Raw genomic sequence first — 18895 nt, forward strand, 5'->3', positions numbered from 1 at the left:
CGCCTCCTCTCCTCAACCACCCGACCCCGCATGGATGTGTAACGCGTAATCTACGCGACGGCGGTCACCAGGCCCCGCCCTTTGGGCGCCGAGGGGCCGTGCCCACAGTCGGGAGGCTGGGAAAATCGTGACCATGGCCTTGGCACCTGCTAATCAGCCGGAAGTTATTCGCGCCGCGCAGAAGGATGAGTATTATCGGGGCGGCCTGCGAAGCGCGGCTGGAGCGGCCCTGCACAGCCTGGCGGGTAAGCCTGGGGTAGGGAGTGCGCAAGCGCGAACGAACTCGAGACCGGAGGGTGGTGGTGTAGTAGCGAGATTGCGCAGGCGCAAATGGACGCCAGGGTGGGCGGGAATGGACGGGGCGTAGCGGGAGCAAGAGTGCGCAGGCTCTGGTTGGAGAAGCTGGGGGTGGGAGGGGGCCTGCGGGCGGGGCGAGGCCTGGAACCACAGAGTGCGCAGACGTAAAATGGAAGGCAAGCCAGGAGGGGGCGGGGCGGGGCGGAACCAAACCATGTGTATGCCCCGCCTCCTCGCTTCTCCGATACAGCTGCAGCGATTGAGATCTTGTCCTGGGTTACCATGAGCTGGGAATGGCCAGCTTGGCTTTTCCTGAGCAGATCTGCCCGAGGGCCATCTCCTGCAGCTCAAGAAGTCTCTTTAGCTCCTTACTGCTGCAGCTATAAAGTACAGACTACTCTTGCTGGCACCCCGCAACAAACGTTTATGAAGCACTTATAGAAGACGCTGGGCACAGCACTGGCTATAAAAAGAGGCAAAAGACAGCTCTGCCCTCAAGGAGCTTCCAATCTAAAAAAAAAAACAGCCAATATTTACAGATTACATATAACATGCTATATTTACATGCTGTGCATAACATATTTATATTTTTAGAGCTTTTATGTGCCAGACACAATGCGAAGGGCTGGCAAAGATAAGTCTCAGCTTTCAAGGAGCTTCCTAGTTGATGGAAGAGACATGGAAACAACTAGGCACAGACAAGCTATCTACAGAAGAAATGGGAAATAATGACCAGAGGGAAGTTACTTGAATGAAGAGGGGTTGGGGAAGATTTCCTGTAGAGGGTGGGATTTTAGTTGGGAGGTCAGTAGTCAGGGAAGGAGGGATGGGTTTCTGGGCATGTGAACAGCCAGAGAGAAGGGGGAAAGATGGAGTGTCTTGTTCAGGAACTCTTTGGCCTCAACCTGTCTCTATAGGCTAACTACACATTGTCCACTCTCAGGAATCCTTCCATGCAGTCCACTTGGTCTACACTCTGTTCCCCTTGGAGGATGTACCATCTGTCCTACACCTTGGCGTCCTTCATGCCAGGACTTTGCACAATGCCCAGTACACAGCAAGTGCTTATTAATGCTTCTTGACTATTAGATTGCTCTGGCCTGGTCTCACTGGCACCATCCCTTGGGCCTTTCAGGTGCTAAGAAATGGCTGGAGTGGAGGAAGGAGGTGGAGCTACTGTCAGACATAGCCTACTTCACCCTCACCACATTTTCAGGTAAGTGAGTCAGAGATGTGTGTGGAGAATCCAAGTGAGCGCTGGCCTATCTCTCCTTCCTCAGGTCAGGATTTGGGAGACTTCCTTTGGGCCTTTTCAGGTCTTAGAGATAGCAGGGTTTAGATACCTTTGTGGGGACCAAAGAAAATGTTGTGTCCTCCATCTTGTTGCTCATGTAGGTGCCCTGGATGTCCCTTACATGAGATTACAAGCTAGCCTTGTGAATCTGGTTAGATTCCCAAAAGAGACCCTGTGCCCTCCCACTTTACTCTCTGTTGCAGTGTGGGCACCTATCTTACTGGACATATACCAGATATATTGGCAGACTGCAAGTCATTTGGTCAGGGCTGCTGATAGTCCTTGCAGACCCTAGTCACGAGCCTTTGTGTAGCATGGTGATAGAGCCAGGCTTTGGGCGATGAGCCTTGGATGTCAGCCCTGGGGCCAAAATCTGCTGGAGGACAGTCTCTGAGAGCCAGGGATCACTTACCCAGCCCAGCGAGGCCTGGAAAGACCTTAGAACAAGGCATCCCCTTGGTATGAACAGGACACTCCAAATCCCTTGCTTGTGCAACCTCATGATTTGTAGGTCTCTTACAACATTCCTGGGGAGTCCTTTGGCCCAGGGAGAGGATTAAGTGACTTGCCCCAGGTTCTAGGGATTATCTGCTCAGCTTGAGAGCTATGTGATTGCTCAATTCAGCAGCATTATGTATGCACTGTGTGCAAGGTACATGTTTAAGAGATGATAGTCCCTGCCCAAAAGGAGCTTCCATTACACCGGGGAAATTACGCCATATACCCAGTTCATTACAAGGAAATTTCATGGGGGAAAAGGTGAAATACTAGTAAAATGCAGCTTGAGGAAGACAGCATTCTCACTTGTGGAGATCAAGGAGGGCTTCATGGAGCTGGCACTTGAGCAGCACTGAAGAGGATTCAGAACAATTAAGATAAAAATAATAATAATAATGTTCACTCATTTCAGTTTTGTTCTACTCTTTGTGACCCCGTCTGAGGTTTTCTTGGCAAACACTGGAGTGGTTTGTCATTTCCTTCTCTAGCTCATTTTACAGATGAGGAAACTGAGGCAGGCTAAGTGACTTGTCCAGTCACCCAACTAGTAAACATCTAAAGCCAGATTTGAACTCAGGCTTTCCTAACTCCATGCTCGGCACTCTAGCCACTGTGCCACCTAGCTTCCTTAATAACAGTAGCTAGAGTTTATATTGTACTTTAAGGTTTGCAAAGCATTTCATATGTGCTAAGTTGTTTGATAGAACAAATCTGTAAGTAGATTTGATTATTCTCATGTTACTGATGAGGAAATCAAGGCACTAATAGATGAACTCATCTAACCAGGGTCACCTGGACAGTGAGTGTCTGAGACCAGATTTGAACCTTCAGGCCCAGTACTCTGTGGTGCCCCTTTGTAGCTTGTGAGGTGAGAAGGCAGGCTGGGGAGGTAACAGGAACAGTTCGAGGTGAGTTTGGCTCCCCCCACAATAAGAAGTTAGCATTTTATCCTTCAGTCAATAGGGAAGAAATCAAAGGGTCCAAGCAGGAACGATGGCTGGGGTCTGATCTGATGGTCAGGAGGCCGATATACCATTGAGGGGGAGAGGTGAAGCAGGCGGCTGGAGTAAATGGGAAAGGTGATCTGTCCTTTCAAGGAGCACAGGAGAGCCCCTCTGGGTTGATGCCTGGGGAGAGCAATGCTCCCAGGGTCCTGTGCCCTCTCACCTTACAGGGTACCAGACTCTTGGGGAAGAATATGTGAACATCATCCAGGTTGACCCATCCAAGAGAAAAGTTCCTTCTTGGTTTCGCCGAGCCACACTGGTCTCTTTGCACACCCTTGTGCCCTATGCACTGGACAAAGCCTTAGTCCATCTCGAGCATGAGCTGCAGGCCGAAGTGGAGAGTGCCAGGCACCTGCAGAACAGCCTTGTGCTTGGTGTCCGCAGTAGGTCGGCAGTGCGGCGATGGGTTCACAGATGGGTCCACCATCTGTCAGAGCCACAGAAGAAGACGCTCCTGCGCGTAGTGAACTTTCTAAAACACAGCATCACCTGTCTCCGCCGGCTGCACGTGGCCATGTTCTACATCGATGGGATCTTCTACCACCTGGCCAAAAGGCTCACAGGCATCACATATGTAAGTAGCTCGGCTCTCCCCTAGTGACAGCATGGCGGGGTTAGCTTCCCAGAAGGCTGTCCTGTGGGAAGCAGCCCACAGAGCAACCCTACGTTTCCATTACGAGGCTAAGAACAGACTCTTCACCAGGAAAGCAGCTCTTGTACTCATCTGTTCTGAACATCTGCTCTCTCTGTGGTCCACGCGTGCAGAACCTGTTACCAGCTTAGGGACTGCAATGCTACAAGGGCTGCGATCTCTTTCCATTATCCCAGATGAGGGGCACACACACCGCATGCTTTGCCATCGAGCTTTGTTGCACTTAATGGCCCATTTCTAGCCTCTTAGCAGGTCTGTTCTCCACCAGTCTAAACGGGAGGCAGTGTGCTGGGCCTTGGACTCTGCAGGCTCCCAGTGGGGTTCAGGTCAGTGACAGCAGCCCTGGGGTGGGGACTGGACACCCAAGGTTTGCATTGCAGCCCATCTCTAGTGGAATGACCTCTAGCAAAGCCCTCTTCTCCGAGTTTGTCTCCCCACCTGCAGGATGGGTTGGTTGGTCCCTGTGGGCCTTTCCAGCTACCCTTAGGATCTTGGTCAGAACTGGATCAGAACTCCACTGCCATTTTTTTCTTCTCAGCTTGGTTGCCAGGTTAACACCAGTTTCACCAAGTTTCTTCCAGCAAGTTCATTTGATACCTCTTTTGCCCGAGTCACAGACTCAATGAACCAAAGCCAGCTCAGCCTTGTTAGTAAACATCTGTTGGAGCCGCTCCTCCTCCACACACACGCTTCTATTTTCTGGCTTTCTAACCCAGTCATCCTTGACTTCTTCCTTTCCCACAGCCTTCAACTCTAGTCTCTTGCCATATCCTCTGCATTCCATCTCCACAGCATGTTTTGCACCTGTTCCCTTCTCTTTGCCCTTGTCCAGGAGCTAAAAGCCTCCTCTCTGGTTTTTCCTTGCTTTAAGCCAGGGCTACCAGAATGGCCTTTACATTTTAAAATAAACGTTGGCTGGGCAGTTCTAGCCAAGCCAAATCAGGGATGGTGTGGCATTGTGGACAGAGGGGTGGACTGGAAGAGCTGGTTTCAAGCCCTGCCCCTGACACATCCTGGCTCAAGTTCTCAGTGCTCCAGCCTACCTTCTAAGGCTCTACTGGGCTCCCTCAGGTCTATCTCAGAACTCCCTGTACCTTCTCTTTCCCACACTGGCGCCTTCATCCAGTGGCCCTCCTGGCAGAGGAGGGCCTTGCTGTGAATCGAGGCTCAGCCCAGATGCTGCCCACTGCCCCTGCCATCCCTGATGCCCTTTGGTGCTCTTTGCTGATTTCCTTCCTGTACGTGCTTTGCCTCAAAGCTGAATAAAAGCCAGAGAGGGTAGGGACTCTATTTTCCCCTTTGTATAGGCAGTGCCCAGCACAGAGCTTACTAAACATCTGTGTTATCGGGTGGGGGTGGGGTGTCTGAACTCCACAGCTCCGTGTGCGCAGTTTGCCCAGAGATGACCACAACGTTCGCTGGAGCTACAGGCTTCTGGGGATGGTGTCCTTGCTGCATCTGACACTCTCAGTCAGCGTACAGATCTACAGCTTCAGTCAGAGGCAGCGGGCCCGCAAGGAATGGAAACTTCACCGCAGTCTCTCCCACCGCAAGTATGGAAGTCTTCCCTGGCCAATGGGCGGCCAGGGGTGAAGGGCTCCAATCTTCCCATCCCCAGGGACTTCCAAGCCAGCTGGTAGTACTTTGTTTTCCTCACAGGAGCCACACAGAAGAGAAGTCTGTGGGCAGGAGCTCAGTGTGCACCCTATGCCTAGAGGAACGAAGGCATGCTACGGCCACCCCCTGTGGCCACCTCTTCTGCTGGGAGTGCATCACGGAGTGGTGTAACACCAAGGTAAGTGGGGGAGAATGAGGAATGCCAAAAGTATGGCTAGAGACCCAGGGTGGCACATGGTGACAGAGGTCCTAGATTTCATCAGTGCCCCTTAGCTCTATGATCATTTGGCAAGCTTCCCCCCTTTGCCTCAGTTCCTTCATCTTTAAAAAGGGGCACTACAACATCTTCCTATTTATAGCACTGCTGGGAAGCTCAGATGAGAACTTTAACTCACTAACATAGGAAACTGATGGACTGTTTCCCTCTACTGCTGTAAGCACTGACCCAAAGGAAGGTTTTGATCCTTTTTTTATATATCCCGGACAATGAGGCATTGTGGACAGTCTGATGAAGTTTATGGGCTCCTTCTCAGAGTAGGGCAGATTTCTAAAGAAACATATTAAAGGTTCTAAAGATGTATTTTAAAAATAAGCTCAGAGACCCCAAGTTAAAAAAGCTTCCTGATCTAGGGGAGTCCTGGTTGACAAACTCCCTCTACTAGTCCAGACAAGCATTTTAAAGGGTTGCCCACAGCACAGAAAGGCTGTGACTTGTGTAAAGTCACACAGCCAACATGTATCTGAGGCATAGTTGGAACCCAGGTCTTTATAGCTTCAAGGTCAGTGCTTTCTCCACTGTGCCTAAGAAGGGGCTGCTTGTTTTTCAGTATTCATCTGATTGTTTTCATCATAGGCTCAGTCCCTGCTTGATAAAAAGGGGGAACTGGTTATTTTTAGAAAAACAGCAGGCCACCAGCCAGACTCCCTCAAGATGAGCGAGGAAGCAGGTTCTGATTCTGGACTCAAGACAGCAGCTTGTAATTGTAAAAATGAGCTATTTTCCCCGGCCCTATTCCGAGGAACAAAATCACTCCTTAAGAGGGATTGGTGGCATGACAGAAATGGCTACATCTTCCCACCCGCCTCCCCCTACCCCCCATTTCACTTTTATAAGACCATCTCAGCATTTGTCCCAGCTGCCAGGAAAACTAAATGAAGATTAAAAACAAGTTGCTTTGGTAAATTAGTTTAATAACTAGTCTCCCCTTTAAGCAGTCAAGAAATGGACTTCTAGCATTTGAAACATTTCTGATGTGGGGGTAAAAAGAGACAAGTGGTTAACTAGTTTCCAAAATCAGCAGCAGCAGCAGCAAATTGAATCCTCTGTCTGGATCAAACAAATTTAATAACCAGAGCCAGAGGCTTCTATTTCATGTGAAGTTCTTCCCTTAAGCAGAAACCCCAAGTTGTTCCATCAGTGCCCTGGGCCTGATGACAAAGAACCTATGTTTTAATCTCTTCATTAAGAAGGGATTCCACCTGGGCATTTGCTGGCCTCATCTCTGGAGTGAAAGGTAAGCCAGACAAAATCTCTGGCTCATAAAAGAAGACTGATGTAACAGCATCAGTTGGGATGGAATGTTCCAACCTCTTTGTTTTACAGAAGAAACAGGCTTGGAAAGGGTGAATTCAAGGTGCAGAATAAGGATTAAAACTCAAATCCCCTTGTCTGCTTTGTGTTCACCATTATCAGAGAAGTCTTGCCTGTGACAGAGCCACTAGAATCCACTCGATTCTCATTCCCTGGAAAACTGAGTGGGGGAGGTGGCAAAGGGAAGCAAAAAGAAATGGCTAGTATCCAAATTGAACATGTTACTTTCACTGGTCAGACTTGAAAAACGATAGCAGATACTTTGCTTAATTTTAATCAAGGACAAAAACTCAAATGCAATAGGCATTCTGGAATGCCTCAAATGTTCAGCAGTGAAAAAACTGAGATGAATTAGTCATATAAAGACTGTTCCTCCTCCAAGAGTATAGTAGCAAGTTAGGGAGGAAATACGGAGAGAACCTTCATTTCTTCATCTTGCCAACAGGGTACAAATGTAAATGTGTAAAAGAAAAGCCTCAGTTTTTTGATATCCTTCGTGTTGTTGGCATTCCCACAGTATTTTATCATTTTTATATAACAATACTTCTAGAGGGCAACAGGAACTTCAAAAGGAACTGAAGTGCCCAGTTTGACCTCTCTCCATTTTCCCCATAGACAGAATGTCCGCTCTGCAGAGAAAAATTTCATCCACAGAAACTGATTTACCTGCGGCATTATCGTTAATCCTAGAAAACCCAGATCAAAGGGCAACGGAAGAAAAGGAAGAAGCTCGAGATATCATGTCTTTATTAATGAACCAAAAGCAGAGTTCATTTTAATTTATCCAGAATTATGATGGTGACTTAACCTGCACTGAAATTATCAAGTATTTTGTTTTGAAATCACTGCAATAAGGTACTTTGTCCACTGCTCAGATATTGGGGGGAGGTGCAAAGCAAAGCTAGGCCTAACCTGATAACTAGAACTTTGGGGTACTGCATTGTCCATCCAGAAGGTATGCATGTACATTACCCACAAAGGCAAACTCTCATTTTCCTCAGAAAATTCACCCTGAATCTCATGTACTGCCAAATGTTTGTGTCCATCTTTCTTTTTGATTAGGCTGAGATAACTTAGTTGACTCTTTTGAACAAATAACACTCTATCATATAATTTCTTTCCCCAATCCCTGTGCCATTTGAAAACAGTTTCTGAGCAGAGAACATTTGGCTTATTCAGAAAAGGGCTCACTGTGCTTATCAAAAAAAGCCAAGTTTTAGATTTTCTTCCTTAACCCCCAACTAATGTGCAGCTGAAACCAGATCCTTCTGAATTTACATTCTAAGCAGTCAATAAAGGTTTGTGTAGATTTTATGATATAATAATTTCAATATCAGGTTTATTCATGAATGAATGATTTAGAAAACTTGTTAATTCATCCAAGAGCAACAGTTCAGCTTCAGGGGTTGATCACCAAGTTGAAGAACTGCCCAAACCATTCCCTACAAGTAGAAGGAAAACTTCTATCCATGTACCAGGACTTATTTGTCAGCCTAAGCTCCGAAACTGGCACGTATTTTTGAGGAAAATGTCAGGTTATTCTCCCATAAAACAAAACAAAGCCCACCCTTCAGTCCACTGGACCAAATGTATCTATTCTGCTACTGGAGAAGCTCATGCTCTTGCTGGTGATTCAGTTCCCTGCCTCTGGTGGGTGATACCGCCTGCCTCCTCTGGGGGAGGGGCTCTTTTCCTGCCCACAAAGTCAGGCCAACTTATGAAGACATTCATGAGCTACACAGATTGTGAGTGTTAATGAAGATGTTGGCTTCTATGAGGCTTTTCCACAGACATCATCATGCAATGTTAGAGACATGGAGAGACCTTGACAAAAGCCTACGTTAGCCAATCCAGAACCTCCTGTTGGCAAGGTGTCATAGTGACTCTGACTTTAACCCAATCCAAATTAAGAATGCCTTTTATAAACTCTTGAAGATCCCTTTCTTTTGGTCCATCTAATCTCTACTTCCTGTATTCATAAACTGTTATCAATCCACACAAATCTGGAAAAATAACATTTTTCTACTCCATCAATAGTAGTAACAATTGCTATTGGTCAAAGAATAACTCTCCTAACAAATGACATTTTAAAGGTACAACAGAGAAGACTTTCTCAAATTTAAATTTGTAGTGGAAAGAATATACCTTACATCTTCAAAAATGTTCTAAAGCAGCCCCTCTCAATCAGCATGTTGAAAGCCCAGAGAGGAAAAGGGGACTTACAAAATGAAGATAATTTGTCTTTCCAATGCAAACTATTTCCCAATTAACTTCTGATAAAAGCTGCCTGCAACAACCCTTTAGTTCAGAAGGGAACAGTTAAAAGTTTCAATTCAGGCCAAATGAACCCCACAGATTAGAAGTCCAAGTATAACGGGTTATAAGACCAGAGAAAAGTTATTAATACCAGCCAAACAGAAGGGTTCCTGCCAACAGAGTGGGGAAAACACATGACCAGCTTCTAAATAACCATCCCCAGAAAACAAGCACCATGAAAGAAACTTGCCCAGTGGAAAAGCTAAATCAAATGGCTTTACTTTTGCCAGGTTAAGCTTAACTAAGGGCAGATTTTTAAGGTTGTGTTAAAAAAAGTTTTAAACATGCTTATACTGTTGTGTAATTTTAAAAGTTATAAAAATCCTTTAAATTCTCACTTTTACTAAGGGTGCAATATGATGCTGCCACATCTCATTGCTTTGTAAAAAAAATTTACAAGAGAGGGCAATGAATTAACTATCAAATACTTGAAATGTCTTGTGAAAATAAATTTATAGATGATAAGAGAATGGCTTGTTTTTTTTAAAAAGTCTCAATTCTGACTCATTTAAATATGAACTTCACATGTAGGGCTGAAGTTTTCAAAAGTACTTTTACTATAATTTCTTATGTAGAACAAAAAAAAAAGTTTAAGCCTCGATTCTAGAAATCCCACAACTGAACACTTATAAGTATTTGGGTAATAGTGATCTTCTCCATACAAACCCCAAATCTTGACATTTACAATTAAAAGGATACTATTAAAAAAGCTCTCAAAATGTCTGTTCTATGCATTGTTCTAATATTTGGGAGCAAATACATTTTCACTCTGCCATATAGTATCATAGTGACAATTCATCTAGAGATTTTGTACTTTTTCTGTAGCTGTCATTTGAAATGATTCAGTTGCAGAAAAAAATTAATACTTTTACCAACTGGGTTTCCTTATGGTGTATGATGAGTTGTAGTGTTCTTTATATAAAGACTAACACAAGAAAGGGGACACTATCTTTAATAAAGTCTGGAATTAAAAAGTCACTTAATAAAATTTTAGAGTTGTTTTATCACATCAAAAAAGTTTACATGCAGGTCATAGTTCTATTTTTTTTCCATAGAAAATGAAAAGCTATGTGTTAAAACCCACAAAATTGGTCTGTTACTGCCATTTGTGTTGAGTTCTGAAGGGGATGAATAAAGGAAAAAGGGTAATCCAGAAACCAAAATCAAATCAAATAAGATAAAACCCAAAACAAAGCCAACCCCACTTCTTTAAGTATCAAAGAAATGTGTCAAAATAATTTCAAACAATGAAAATATATATATTTATATATTTATAATTCAGGGCCCTCAAAAGAAATCATGGTCATTAAGAACAAAGTTTTGAGTCATTATGAAAAGAGCCGAACTTTAAACATCTTTAGTAAGATGCAATTAGGAAACTGGCATTAGATCCCCATACACGGTTACTTGAAAATCACCTTTAAAATGTTAAGTTCTTTAGGAAAAAGGCAGCATTCAATTTATCATCAGATCTACTATTCAATGACTTGATTATGGCCCCCAAATATCATGCATGTGCCCAGACAACTGAAGGTTGTCAACTGTATCTGAGGAAGCCTTAGAGACATCCCCAGGAACACTGCACCACTTAGGAAGCAAAAAGCAGCTCCCAGCATGCTTCCCTCCCTCCTTCCCCACTCACACTCGAAGCACTTGAGGGCCATGCAAACGGAGCGTGATGGCAACGCAGAACCGTCACCTTAACATAAGACTGTCCAGCTACTGTTGCAGTCTACCAGAATCCCTTCAGACTGAAACACGTGACATAACCGAAAAATGAACTCGATGCAATTTGGTTTAAATGCCAGCGTCTTCAAGAACCTCTCTGACATTTCAGTTACAAATAATTGAAGATCCTTTTTACAAAGAAAATTTCGACTCCCTCGTAATCAACTACTTTATATGAAGAAAAAAGGCATTGTTACAATGGCTCAAAACGGTTCTTCTCGGATTATGTGGCAACAGGGTCAGTTCAGATTCTAACTAGCAAATGTCTTCCCCATGTCTTCCTTCCCTTTGTATTTCCTCTTCCCATGTGTGAATGGTATATACCTGTATTTTATCATATGCTGCAAAAGAAAAATAATTCTATTACTCACAGGTACAAAGTTTCCCCACGAGCATACATCCCCTGAAAACCCACAGGAACAAACCCTTTATGTACTTTTGGCCCCTTTTAGATAGGCGAAAGGCAAGTAAATACGCCTCAACTCTTCTCATCATCCCTATAGTACAATGCCATCTATCTGGATTACTGAGGCACAATAGTCCATATCCTTCCTGTCGGAAGTTGTCTCAGGATTGGGAGAGAAGCTAAAGGGGGCCAGCACAGCCTGAGACAAGATGCCACACTAAGATGAAGCACTGGCCACAGCATGTCTAATTCCCAAGTGGCAGATCTCATGCCCTAAAAGAAGTTCCTAATGACTGGTAATATGGTCAGGGCAATCAGATACTCAGATCAGTGGGGTGGGTCACATAAACAGCTGCCAGGAAGTTACTGTTAAAGGCTAAGTAATTTACCAACAGGTAAAAGATGGTTACCATGCCACTCCAAAAAATTAACTTTCCATCAATTATATTACCGATACACCCCTCACCATTAAGTGCCCTCCCCACCTCTGCCTTTCTGAACCCCTAAGTTTCTTCAAGGGTCAGCTCAAACACCAGCCTCTAGGCATGTCCTGATTTCTCTAAGATCCCATTCCAAATTCTCTCTTATTGTGTGTGTGTGTTTTGAACTTGCTATATTATAAATTCCTTAAGGGCGGGGACTCTCATAGCATCTAACCTATAGTAGGTATATGAAATGCAACCCACTCAACTGAAAACTGTAGCCCAATAGTACTAGCATCTCTTCCTAAGGCTCCCAGACAGTCCACTTTTCCTGCACAGTCCAATGTTTGCTCATTGTGTCTTACCTTTATTTGCCTCTTCATGGTGATACAGAAAAGCATGACAAAGTACATCACAAGGATTGGCCAGAACACTGGGACATTGAAAGCATCAAAAAACGTACAGATCATAGCAACAAGAATGCCCTTTGTGGCAGAGTGCCTAAAAGCCAAGAGAGAAAAGATGAATGCAGCTGTCGGCACGTCAGCCAGGGCCTGGCAGCAAGGTTCAGCCACGGTGCCTGTGCCTTTATAAATGCCAACAATCACAGCTTGCAATGAATGGAAATTTACTCTGGGAAGAGCTTCTCAAATGTCTTCATCATTCTCCTCTATTTAATAGCATAAAGTACTACCTATCTGACCACAAATATATTACCTCATCAAACTTTATTCCTTGACATCTCATGTCGTTTTCCAATTTATACTTAAGCAGAAACACAAAAATGGCACCGTGGTACTTGGTCGAAGCTGAACTCTTACCAAAATCAATGGGTTTCTGGCAGCACTTTCGACTGAGAACAGTACCCATGACCACATTTACTGATGTTGATTGGGAAATACTGCCTATAGCTTATATTTGGCACAGTAATGGCAAGGTTACACACATAAAAAAAAAACAAACCTTCATTTATGGTACTGTTTTTGTTTGTTTTTGTAGGTAGGGATAAGCGGGATTACAATTAGTCCCTTAAATGGCAACATTAAAGGAAAGATTTATTTGGTCAATACAATACAGAAGTCTGGAAATGCATGGAACCAAAATGATGACTCCAGCCTTTATATTTACATTTCAATGTGCCTGGCTCAAAATTAAAGGTAGAGAATTCACTTACCAAAATTTAAATTCTGGAAGCCTTCGAATGAAAGGACGAAATTCCTCATTTTGTTTTGTTGGTAAGGAAGGACCTTCATCTACAAAGTGTCATGTAAATGTAAGGTGAGATATTTTCCTTTCAAAGAAGCAACATTCAGAATGCTATCACAATTAAAATGTATCTTAAATCTACTTAAATACTAAAATCTATTATTTAGATAATCTACTAAAAAGACTAGTTAAAATAAGTAAGTCATTGCAAACACCATACATCAGGGAAAAGGTTACTTTAAAAATCGCTTTTCTTTAAAAAAAATATAATACTGAGTTACGTGAAGATGTTTGTATTCTGTCAGCTCCTCTCGTGCTTTTTAAAATTTACATTTATTCAATTTACAAAACATTTGATGACATAACACTTAGAGTGCAATAAGGACCACATGAAATAAAAAATTGATCCTATTCACTACATTCCAAGACTAAAGTGAGTAGCAAGTAGAAATCTTGCAAGCTCCCTCATTCTTTCCCTATCTTTCCAATGTCACCATTCAATAAAAGATTCGAGGTTTGTTCAAAGGGAGAAAAAAAAATCCTATCACCTTTTTGGATAAAAGAGCAGAACTGAAAGTGAGCCTCTCAACGAAATGACAAGCTCTGATTAAACTCTTTCAAAGACTGCTCTCTTCTTCCCATACTTAGAAAAAGTTTATCTTCCTTCAGAACTGATTTTTCAGCAGCGGGGCTGGGTTTCCCCCTCAGTGAAGGAGTCCTCCATCCTCCCTTTCCCTATCTACAACCTGCTTCTGCAGGGGAGCTAGTCAGAGTGAGGGCAGGAGATACTGGATAATCATGAAACAGTGAGCCCAGCAGCTGCTTTATGTAGAGATGAAACCCCATTGTATAAATGGGACTCCCAAAGAGCCATTCAGTTCTCAAATACAAATAATTAGTTTGGAAACCGGAAAGCCCAAGTAAGGCTAACTTTTTTCTGGGCCACTGACACAGACTGACAAGTGTGTTTTACAATTTAATGGAGCAGCTGCCTGTCTACTTTACCAACTAGAAAAAAGCAAACAATGTAACTGATGCCAACAGCCAGGGTGATGAGATGGAAGGAAGGGAAGATACTGTAAACTACCATTCCTAGTTAGTAACAAAAACTAAGCTAAAGTTTTAAGTGCCTAGAGAAAATGAGACAGGTTGAGTCTCTAGTAATGAGGGATCTCACCAGTTCCCCTCCCGCCAACCATTCCCGGACATACCTGAGTCTTCCATTAAGGAGGGATCTACCTTTGGCGAAAGAAAAGCTATGAAAAGATTGAGGTGGTAGATTCCCAAGGCGTATGTCACAATGTACCAACCCTGAGAGAACAAAACAAAAAGGTCAGGGAAAGTCTGTTCCATTCAACAACTAGACCAACCTAATGGGGGCTTTTCTTTTCTAAGGGTTTTTGGCTGCTGTTGAACTATTGGAAATATTTTCTCTGACTAAATCATAAACTACCAGCTCATGTAGCATTGTCACCATAATAAAGTTATATGGCACACGGGGAATCCATCCAGCACTGATTTCAGGTTAACTTACAAACCTTGCTACTTTGTTGGGGTAGACAACCCAGAACCCAAATTGCAAAACTTTTCAAGGGTATCATTAGGTCTAAATCGATACCCTCTCAATCAAATGTAGAACTTTGAAAAACAAAGACTAGTATTAAGAATCAGAAATATTAGGAAAGATAGTAGCTAGGTAGCACAGTGGATATTGCTCTAAGTCTGGAATTGGAGAGATCTGCATTCAAATATGCTTGCAGATATTTATTAGCTATGTGACCCTGGGCAAGGCACTTATTTGCCTCAGTTTCCTCAGCTGAAAGATGGAGATAAAAGCACTTCTTCCCTTCGAGGACTGTTAATATTTATAAAGCACTTAATTTAGCACAGTGACTGGCACATAGCAGGTGGTTGATAACTAACTATGATAACATGATTATGAATACTATACTCAGAAATTAATAAGCTAGTTCCAAACTCATGTATACACTGTAAAATGTATTCTTTGCTCAGACAGAAAACCAGATCCAGGAAATCAGAAAGACTTTTTTAAACCTTTTCAATGAGAGGAAAGGATAGAAGCAAGGACTTACACAATACCTGCCTGCCTCAGGCTTGCTTTTACACAAAATCGTTTTCATAATATCAAGTTTATTCAATGAGAAAATGATATGGTTTCTTACCATATCAAATGAAATACATAAAGTTAAGTGCAGTAATTAAGATGCAATTATGATAGTTCAATGTTACTGAAGCCAAAGGTGAAAATAAAGACTTCAACCACACTCAGTCTCCTATCTCTTACTGACCTTACAAAAGATATCTTTCTTTTGCAAAAAGTCTCTCTTAAAAGACTGGTGGGGGAAAGTCAGAGCATATCATTCTAGCAAGTGGCACATAAATAAAACTTCCTAAGAATTCCTCTCAGCATTATTAGTCTTTTTCTTGTTAGATTCAAGCTTTTAATAAGACTCAAAATATTTTAGAAATGGAAAGGGGCTTTAAAGGATCTACTTCAATCCCCCTCATTTTTCAGATGGGCCCAAGAAGTGAAATGATTTGCTAATCATAGTAGCAGACTCAGATTCACAGCTGTTCCAACTCAAACTTGCATCTTATAATGTTTCATTATTAAAAACAAAAAACACCTTTACCTTCTATCTTGGAATTAATACGATGTATGAAGAGCAGTAAAGGCTGGACAATGGGGATTAAGTGATTTATCCAGGGTCACACAGCTAGGAAGTGTCTGAAGCCACATTTCCTAGCTACCCTGATAAAAACAATCTATTGTCCCTTCTTTGGTGCCGTCTTCTGATAATATACAAAATAAGCCTATCCTTGAATTATATTAAGAACTGCTGGCTATCAGTAGGCTATGGAGGTGTGGCTCTATTTTTGTTTGACGGTTAATTTCATGTTAGTACTTATTCTAAGGATGCCATCTTTTATCTCCAAGTGATCCGGGCTTTAACTGTGTTCATACAAAATATACAAAGGAAGTAGCATGTTGCTACCTCCGCCCCCAAACCCCATCAGACTGTGACTCCTAGAGGGCAGAGACTGTCTACTTGTTGCCTTTCTCTTTATCCTCAGTGCCTGGCACAGGGTAGGTGCTTCATCAATGCCTGCTGGCTTGAACAGGCTTTGATCTATAGTTATTTGAATCTCATGGTTACTATTAGTGACAGCATTTTCATTAATATTTCTCTCTAAAAAGTACAGTTTTCTAATTGACCCACACACATGTAGGTGGTTCAAGGGCTACTTTCTTTCAGTCATCATGTCACACATACTCATTGAGTAAAAATTCTCTCTATGCTGGGAGCGGAAGAATGACAAGGAAAGATCTTTGAGTTAAGTGACTGAGCTGAGCAGGTGATTTCCCAATCGTATCAAGTCAACATTTTCCTCCCAGATCAGATTCCACATGATATGGTAGAGACCTTGGTTCAGGATCAATGCTCCACTAAGCATCCCTGTGGGATTCTGTGCAGGTTCCTTCCTCCCCTGCCTGGACCTCCATTTCCCAATTCCTAAAATGCCAGGGTTGTCTCCAATCTCCTTTTCTGGTCTGAATCCTAACATCCCTAATGCATCTCATGACAAACTCACCAGGTCCAAGGAACAAACAAAATACCCAACTGTCCTTAGTGGAAATGACTTTCCAAGAATATGAAATGTGAAGTTAGGATCTATATCCTGACTGTCTTATTGTTAATTTATGAATAAGTTTTAATCTAGGTTCTGTCATAAATTCACAAGTTGTTTATGGCCCAGGGTGGTTTTTTAATCTGTCATACCAACAGTAAACTTTATAATCACTCAATAAAGCAACTAATAAACTACAAATACAAAAATGTTTCAGAAACCTATACTGTTTTCCTTACAACTACAACCCCTAATATGCTCATGATTCAAAGCTTATATTATGGTACATGCAAGAACAACTTGTAACAAAATAAATTTGTTTTGTTTTGTTTAAAAAAAAAAAACCTTTACCTTCTTAGTATCAATTCTAAGACAAGTGTAGCAAGGGCTGGGCAATCTAGGTTAACTGACTTGCCAAGGGTCATACAACCAGGAAGTGTCTATGAACATGTGAATCTAGGTCCTCCTGTCTCCAGGCCAGGCATTCTATCCACTGTGCTTTGTAGCTGCCCCTCCTTAACATTTCAAAATGAGACACTGCAGACTTTGTGGCTAGTTCAGTTAGAGAATATTAGCATTCTTGAAGTCTGGATCTGACAAAGAGAAACAATGATCTGTTATATTTTTAATTTGACATCCTAACTCAAATTATTTGGAAATTAAAATTAAATTAAACAAGAATGTGTTAAGTGCCTGCCACGTGCCAGGCACAAGTTCTTTCCCAGGGACACAAAGGTGAAAGCCAGAAGACCTTGCCCTGAGGGAGGGTGAAAACATAATGTGTGTGGGTGGATAGTATGTGAGGATGAAGGATGATACAAATACAAATAAATGAGGGGGAGGGAGAGAGGGAGGGAGAGAGAGAGGGAGGGAGAAAGGGAGAGAGGGAGAGAGGGAGAGAGAGAGACTTGTGGGACAGACATAAATGAGGTAAGTAAAGGGCTATGAAATTCTGGAATCACTTGAGACAGCTGGTGGCACTTAGTGCCAAGCACCACATCTGGTGTCAGGAAGACCTGAGTTCAAATTTGACTTAAAACATCTACTAGCTGTGTGACCATGGGCAAGTCATTTAATGCTGTTGCCTTGTTCCCTCAACTAAAAAATGGGGATAACAGCACCTTCCTCTCTGAGTTGTTGTATCAAATGAAATATTTGTAAAGTGCACAGCAGAGTTCCTGGAACCTAGTAAGCCCTATGAAATACTCTTATTATTTATAGTACTACCAATCCGTTTATTATTACTATAAACAGAGATGGTGGTCCAAGTTGGGCCTTGAAGGAACAATGTTCACTTCGAGGTAAACCAAAGAAAAACAGATTATTATTATCTGAATGGATCAAGGATCAAAAGAGTAGCTATTACTAGTTTGATGCCACTTTTGAGAGTAGAGTCCCCCATGAATCAGAGCCAAGCAAGCCTCTTATCATTTAACTTTACCAATCATGTGAGTAAAAAGACAGGGAAAGCAAGCTCATCAAATGTGGTAACGACAATTCTCAAAGACTATTCTCTGAACGACTATCAGGATTCAAAATCTCTACTAGCCAAATCCATGGGCTTATTCTAACAGCATGAAATTCAATAAGAATAAATGTGTAATCTTAACATTTGAGTTCACATAATCCATTTCAGAAGAACAAAATGGCCAAGGCATGGCTAAAGAACATTTTTCTGAAAAAGTCCTGTGCCTTAGTGGACAAGGCCCAAGGTTTACTAAGGGGTAAAGAGGGTCTGGGCCATAATGAGAGGTGAAACCAAGACAAACTCAGCTCTTGCTGAACCATATCTGGAGTCTGGAGGCAGCTCAAGGTGCCACACTGTAAAAGCATGACCACTAAATCTTCAGACAAACCAGAAGGGGCAAATAGCATGGTGAGGAACTTGAGGGGGGACGCTGGATGAAAATAAGCTGAAAGACTGAGAATGTTTACCCTGAAAATGAAAGGACTGAGAAGAGGGCACAACAGCTGCAAGAGAGACTTGACTGTTCCCAGAGGTTACATCTAGGTACAAGAGGGAGAAATGGCCAAAGAACAAACTAAGACTTGATAAATGCCAAAATTTTCCAACCACTTCAGCGACCAAAAGTCAAACAGGCTGCCTCAAAAAGTACGTTTTCCCTCCCTGGAGGCCTTCAAATGAAGACTGGACAATCCACTGATTAGGTGGGATAGGAAAGGACTCTTTCTGTTATGGGCTGGGTTAG

The 18895-nt window shown here is 42.7% G+C and overlaps 2 protein-coding genes across 2 annotated transcripts in view; one reads left to right on the forward strand and one right to left on the reverse strand.

Annotated features, from left to right (window-relative positions):
* Positions 1 to 9737, forward strand: PEX10 (peroxisomal biogenesis factor 10). The gene is made up of 6 exons (XM_001366283.4): positions 1 to 245; positions 1433 to 1513; positions 3264 to 3670; positions 5126 to 5301; positions 5408 to 5543; positions 7572 to 9737. Exons 1-6 carry the CDS (start codon positions 134 to 136, stop codon positions 7638 to 7640), a joined length of 981 nt encoding a protein of 326 aa, XP_001366320.2. The 5' UTR covers positions 1 to 133; the 3' UTR covers positions 7641 to 9737.
* RER1 (retention in endoplasmic reticulum sorting receptor 1) overlaps positions 7687 to 18895 on the reverse strand; it is a 20344-nt gene continuing 9135 nt past the window's right edge. Inside the window, exons 4-7 of the mRNA XM_001366226.4 lie at positions 14246 to 14345; positions 13003 to 13081; positions 12194 to 12329; positions 7687 to 11341 (exon numbers count right to left, since the gene is read on the reverse strand). Coding sequence (XP_001366263.1) covers positions 11252 to 11341; positions 12194 to 12329; positions 13003 to 13081; positions 14246 to 14345 — 405 coding nt within the window. The 3' untranslated portion in view covers positions 7687 to 11251. The remainder of the gene's footprint in view (positions 11342 to 12193; positions 12330 to 13002; positions 13082 to 14245; positions 14346 to 18895) is intronic.

The sequence above is a fragment of the Monodelphis domestica genome, chromosome 4 (genome assembly GCF_027887165.1).
Source record: "Monodelphis domestica isolate mMonDom1 chromosome 4, mMonDom1.pri, whole genome shotgun sequence".
NCBI lineage: Eukaryota > Metazoa > Chordata > Mammalia > Didelphimorphia > Didelphidae > Monodelphis > Monodelphis domestica.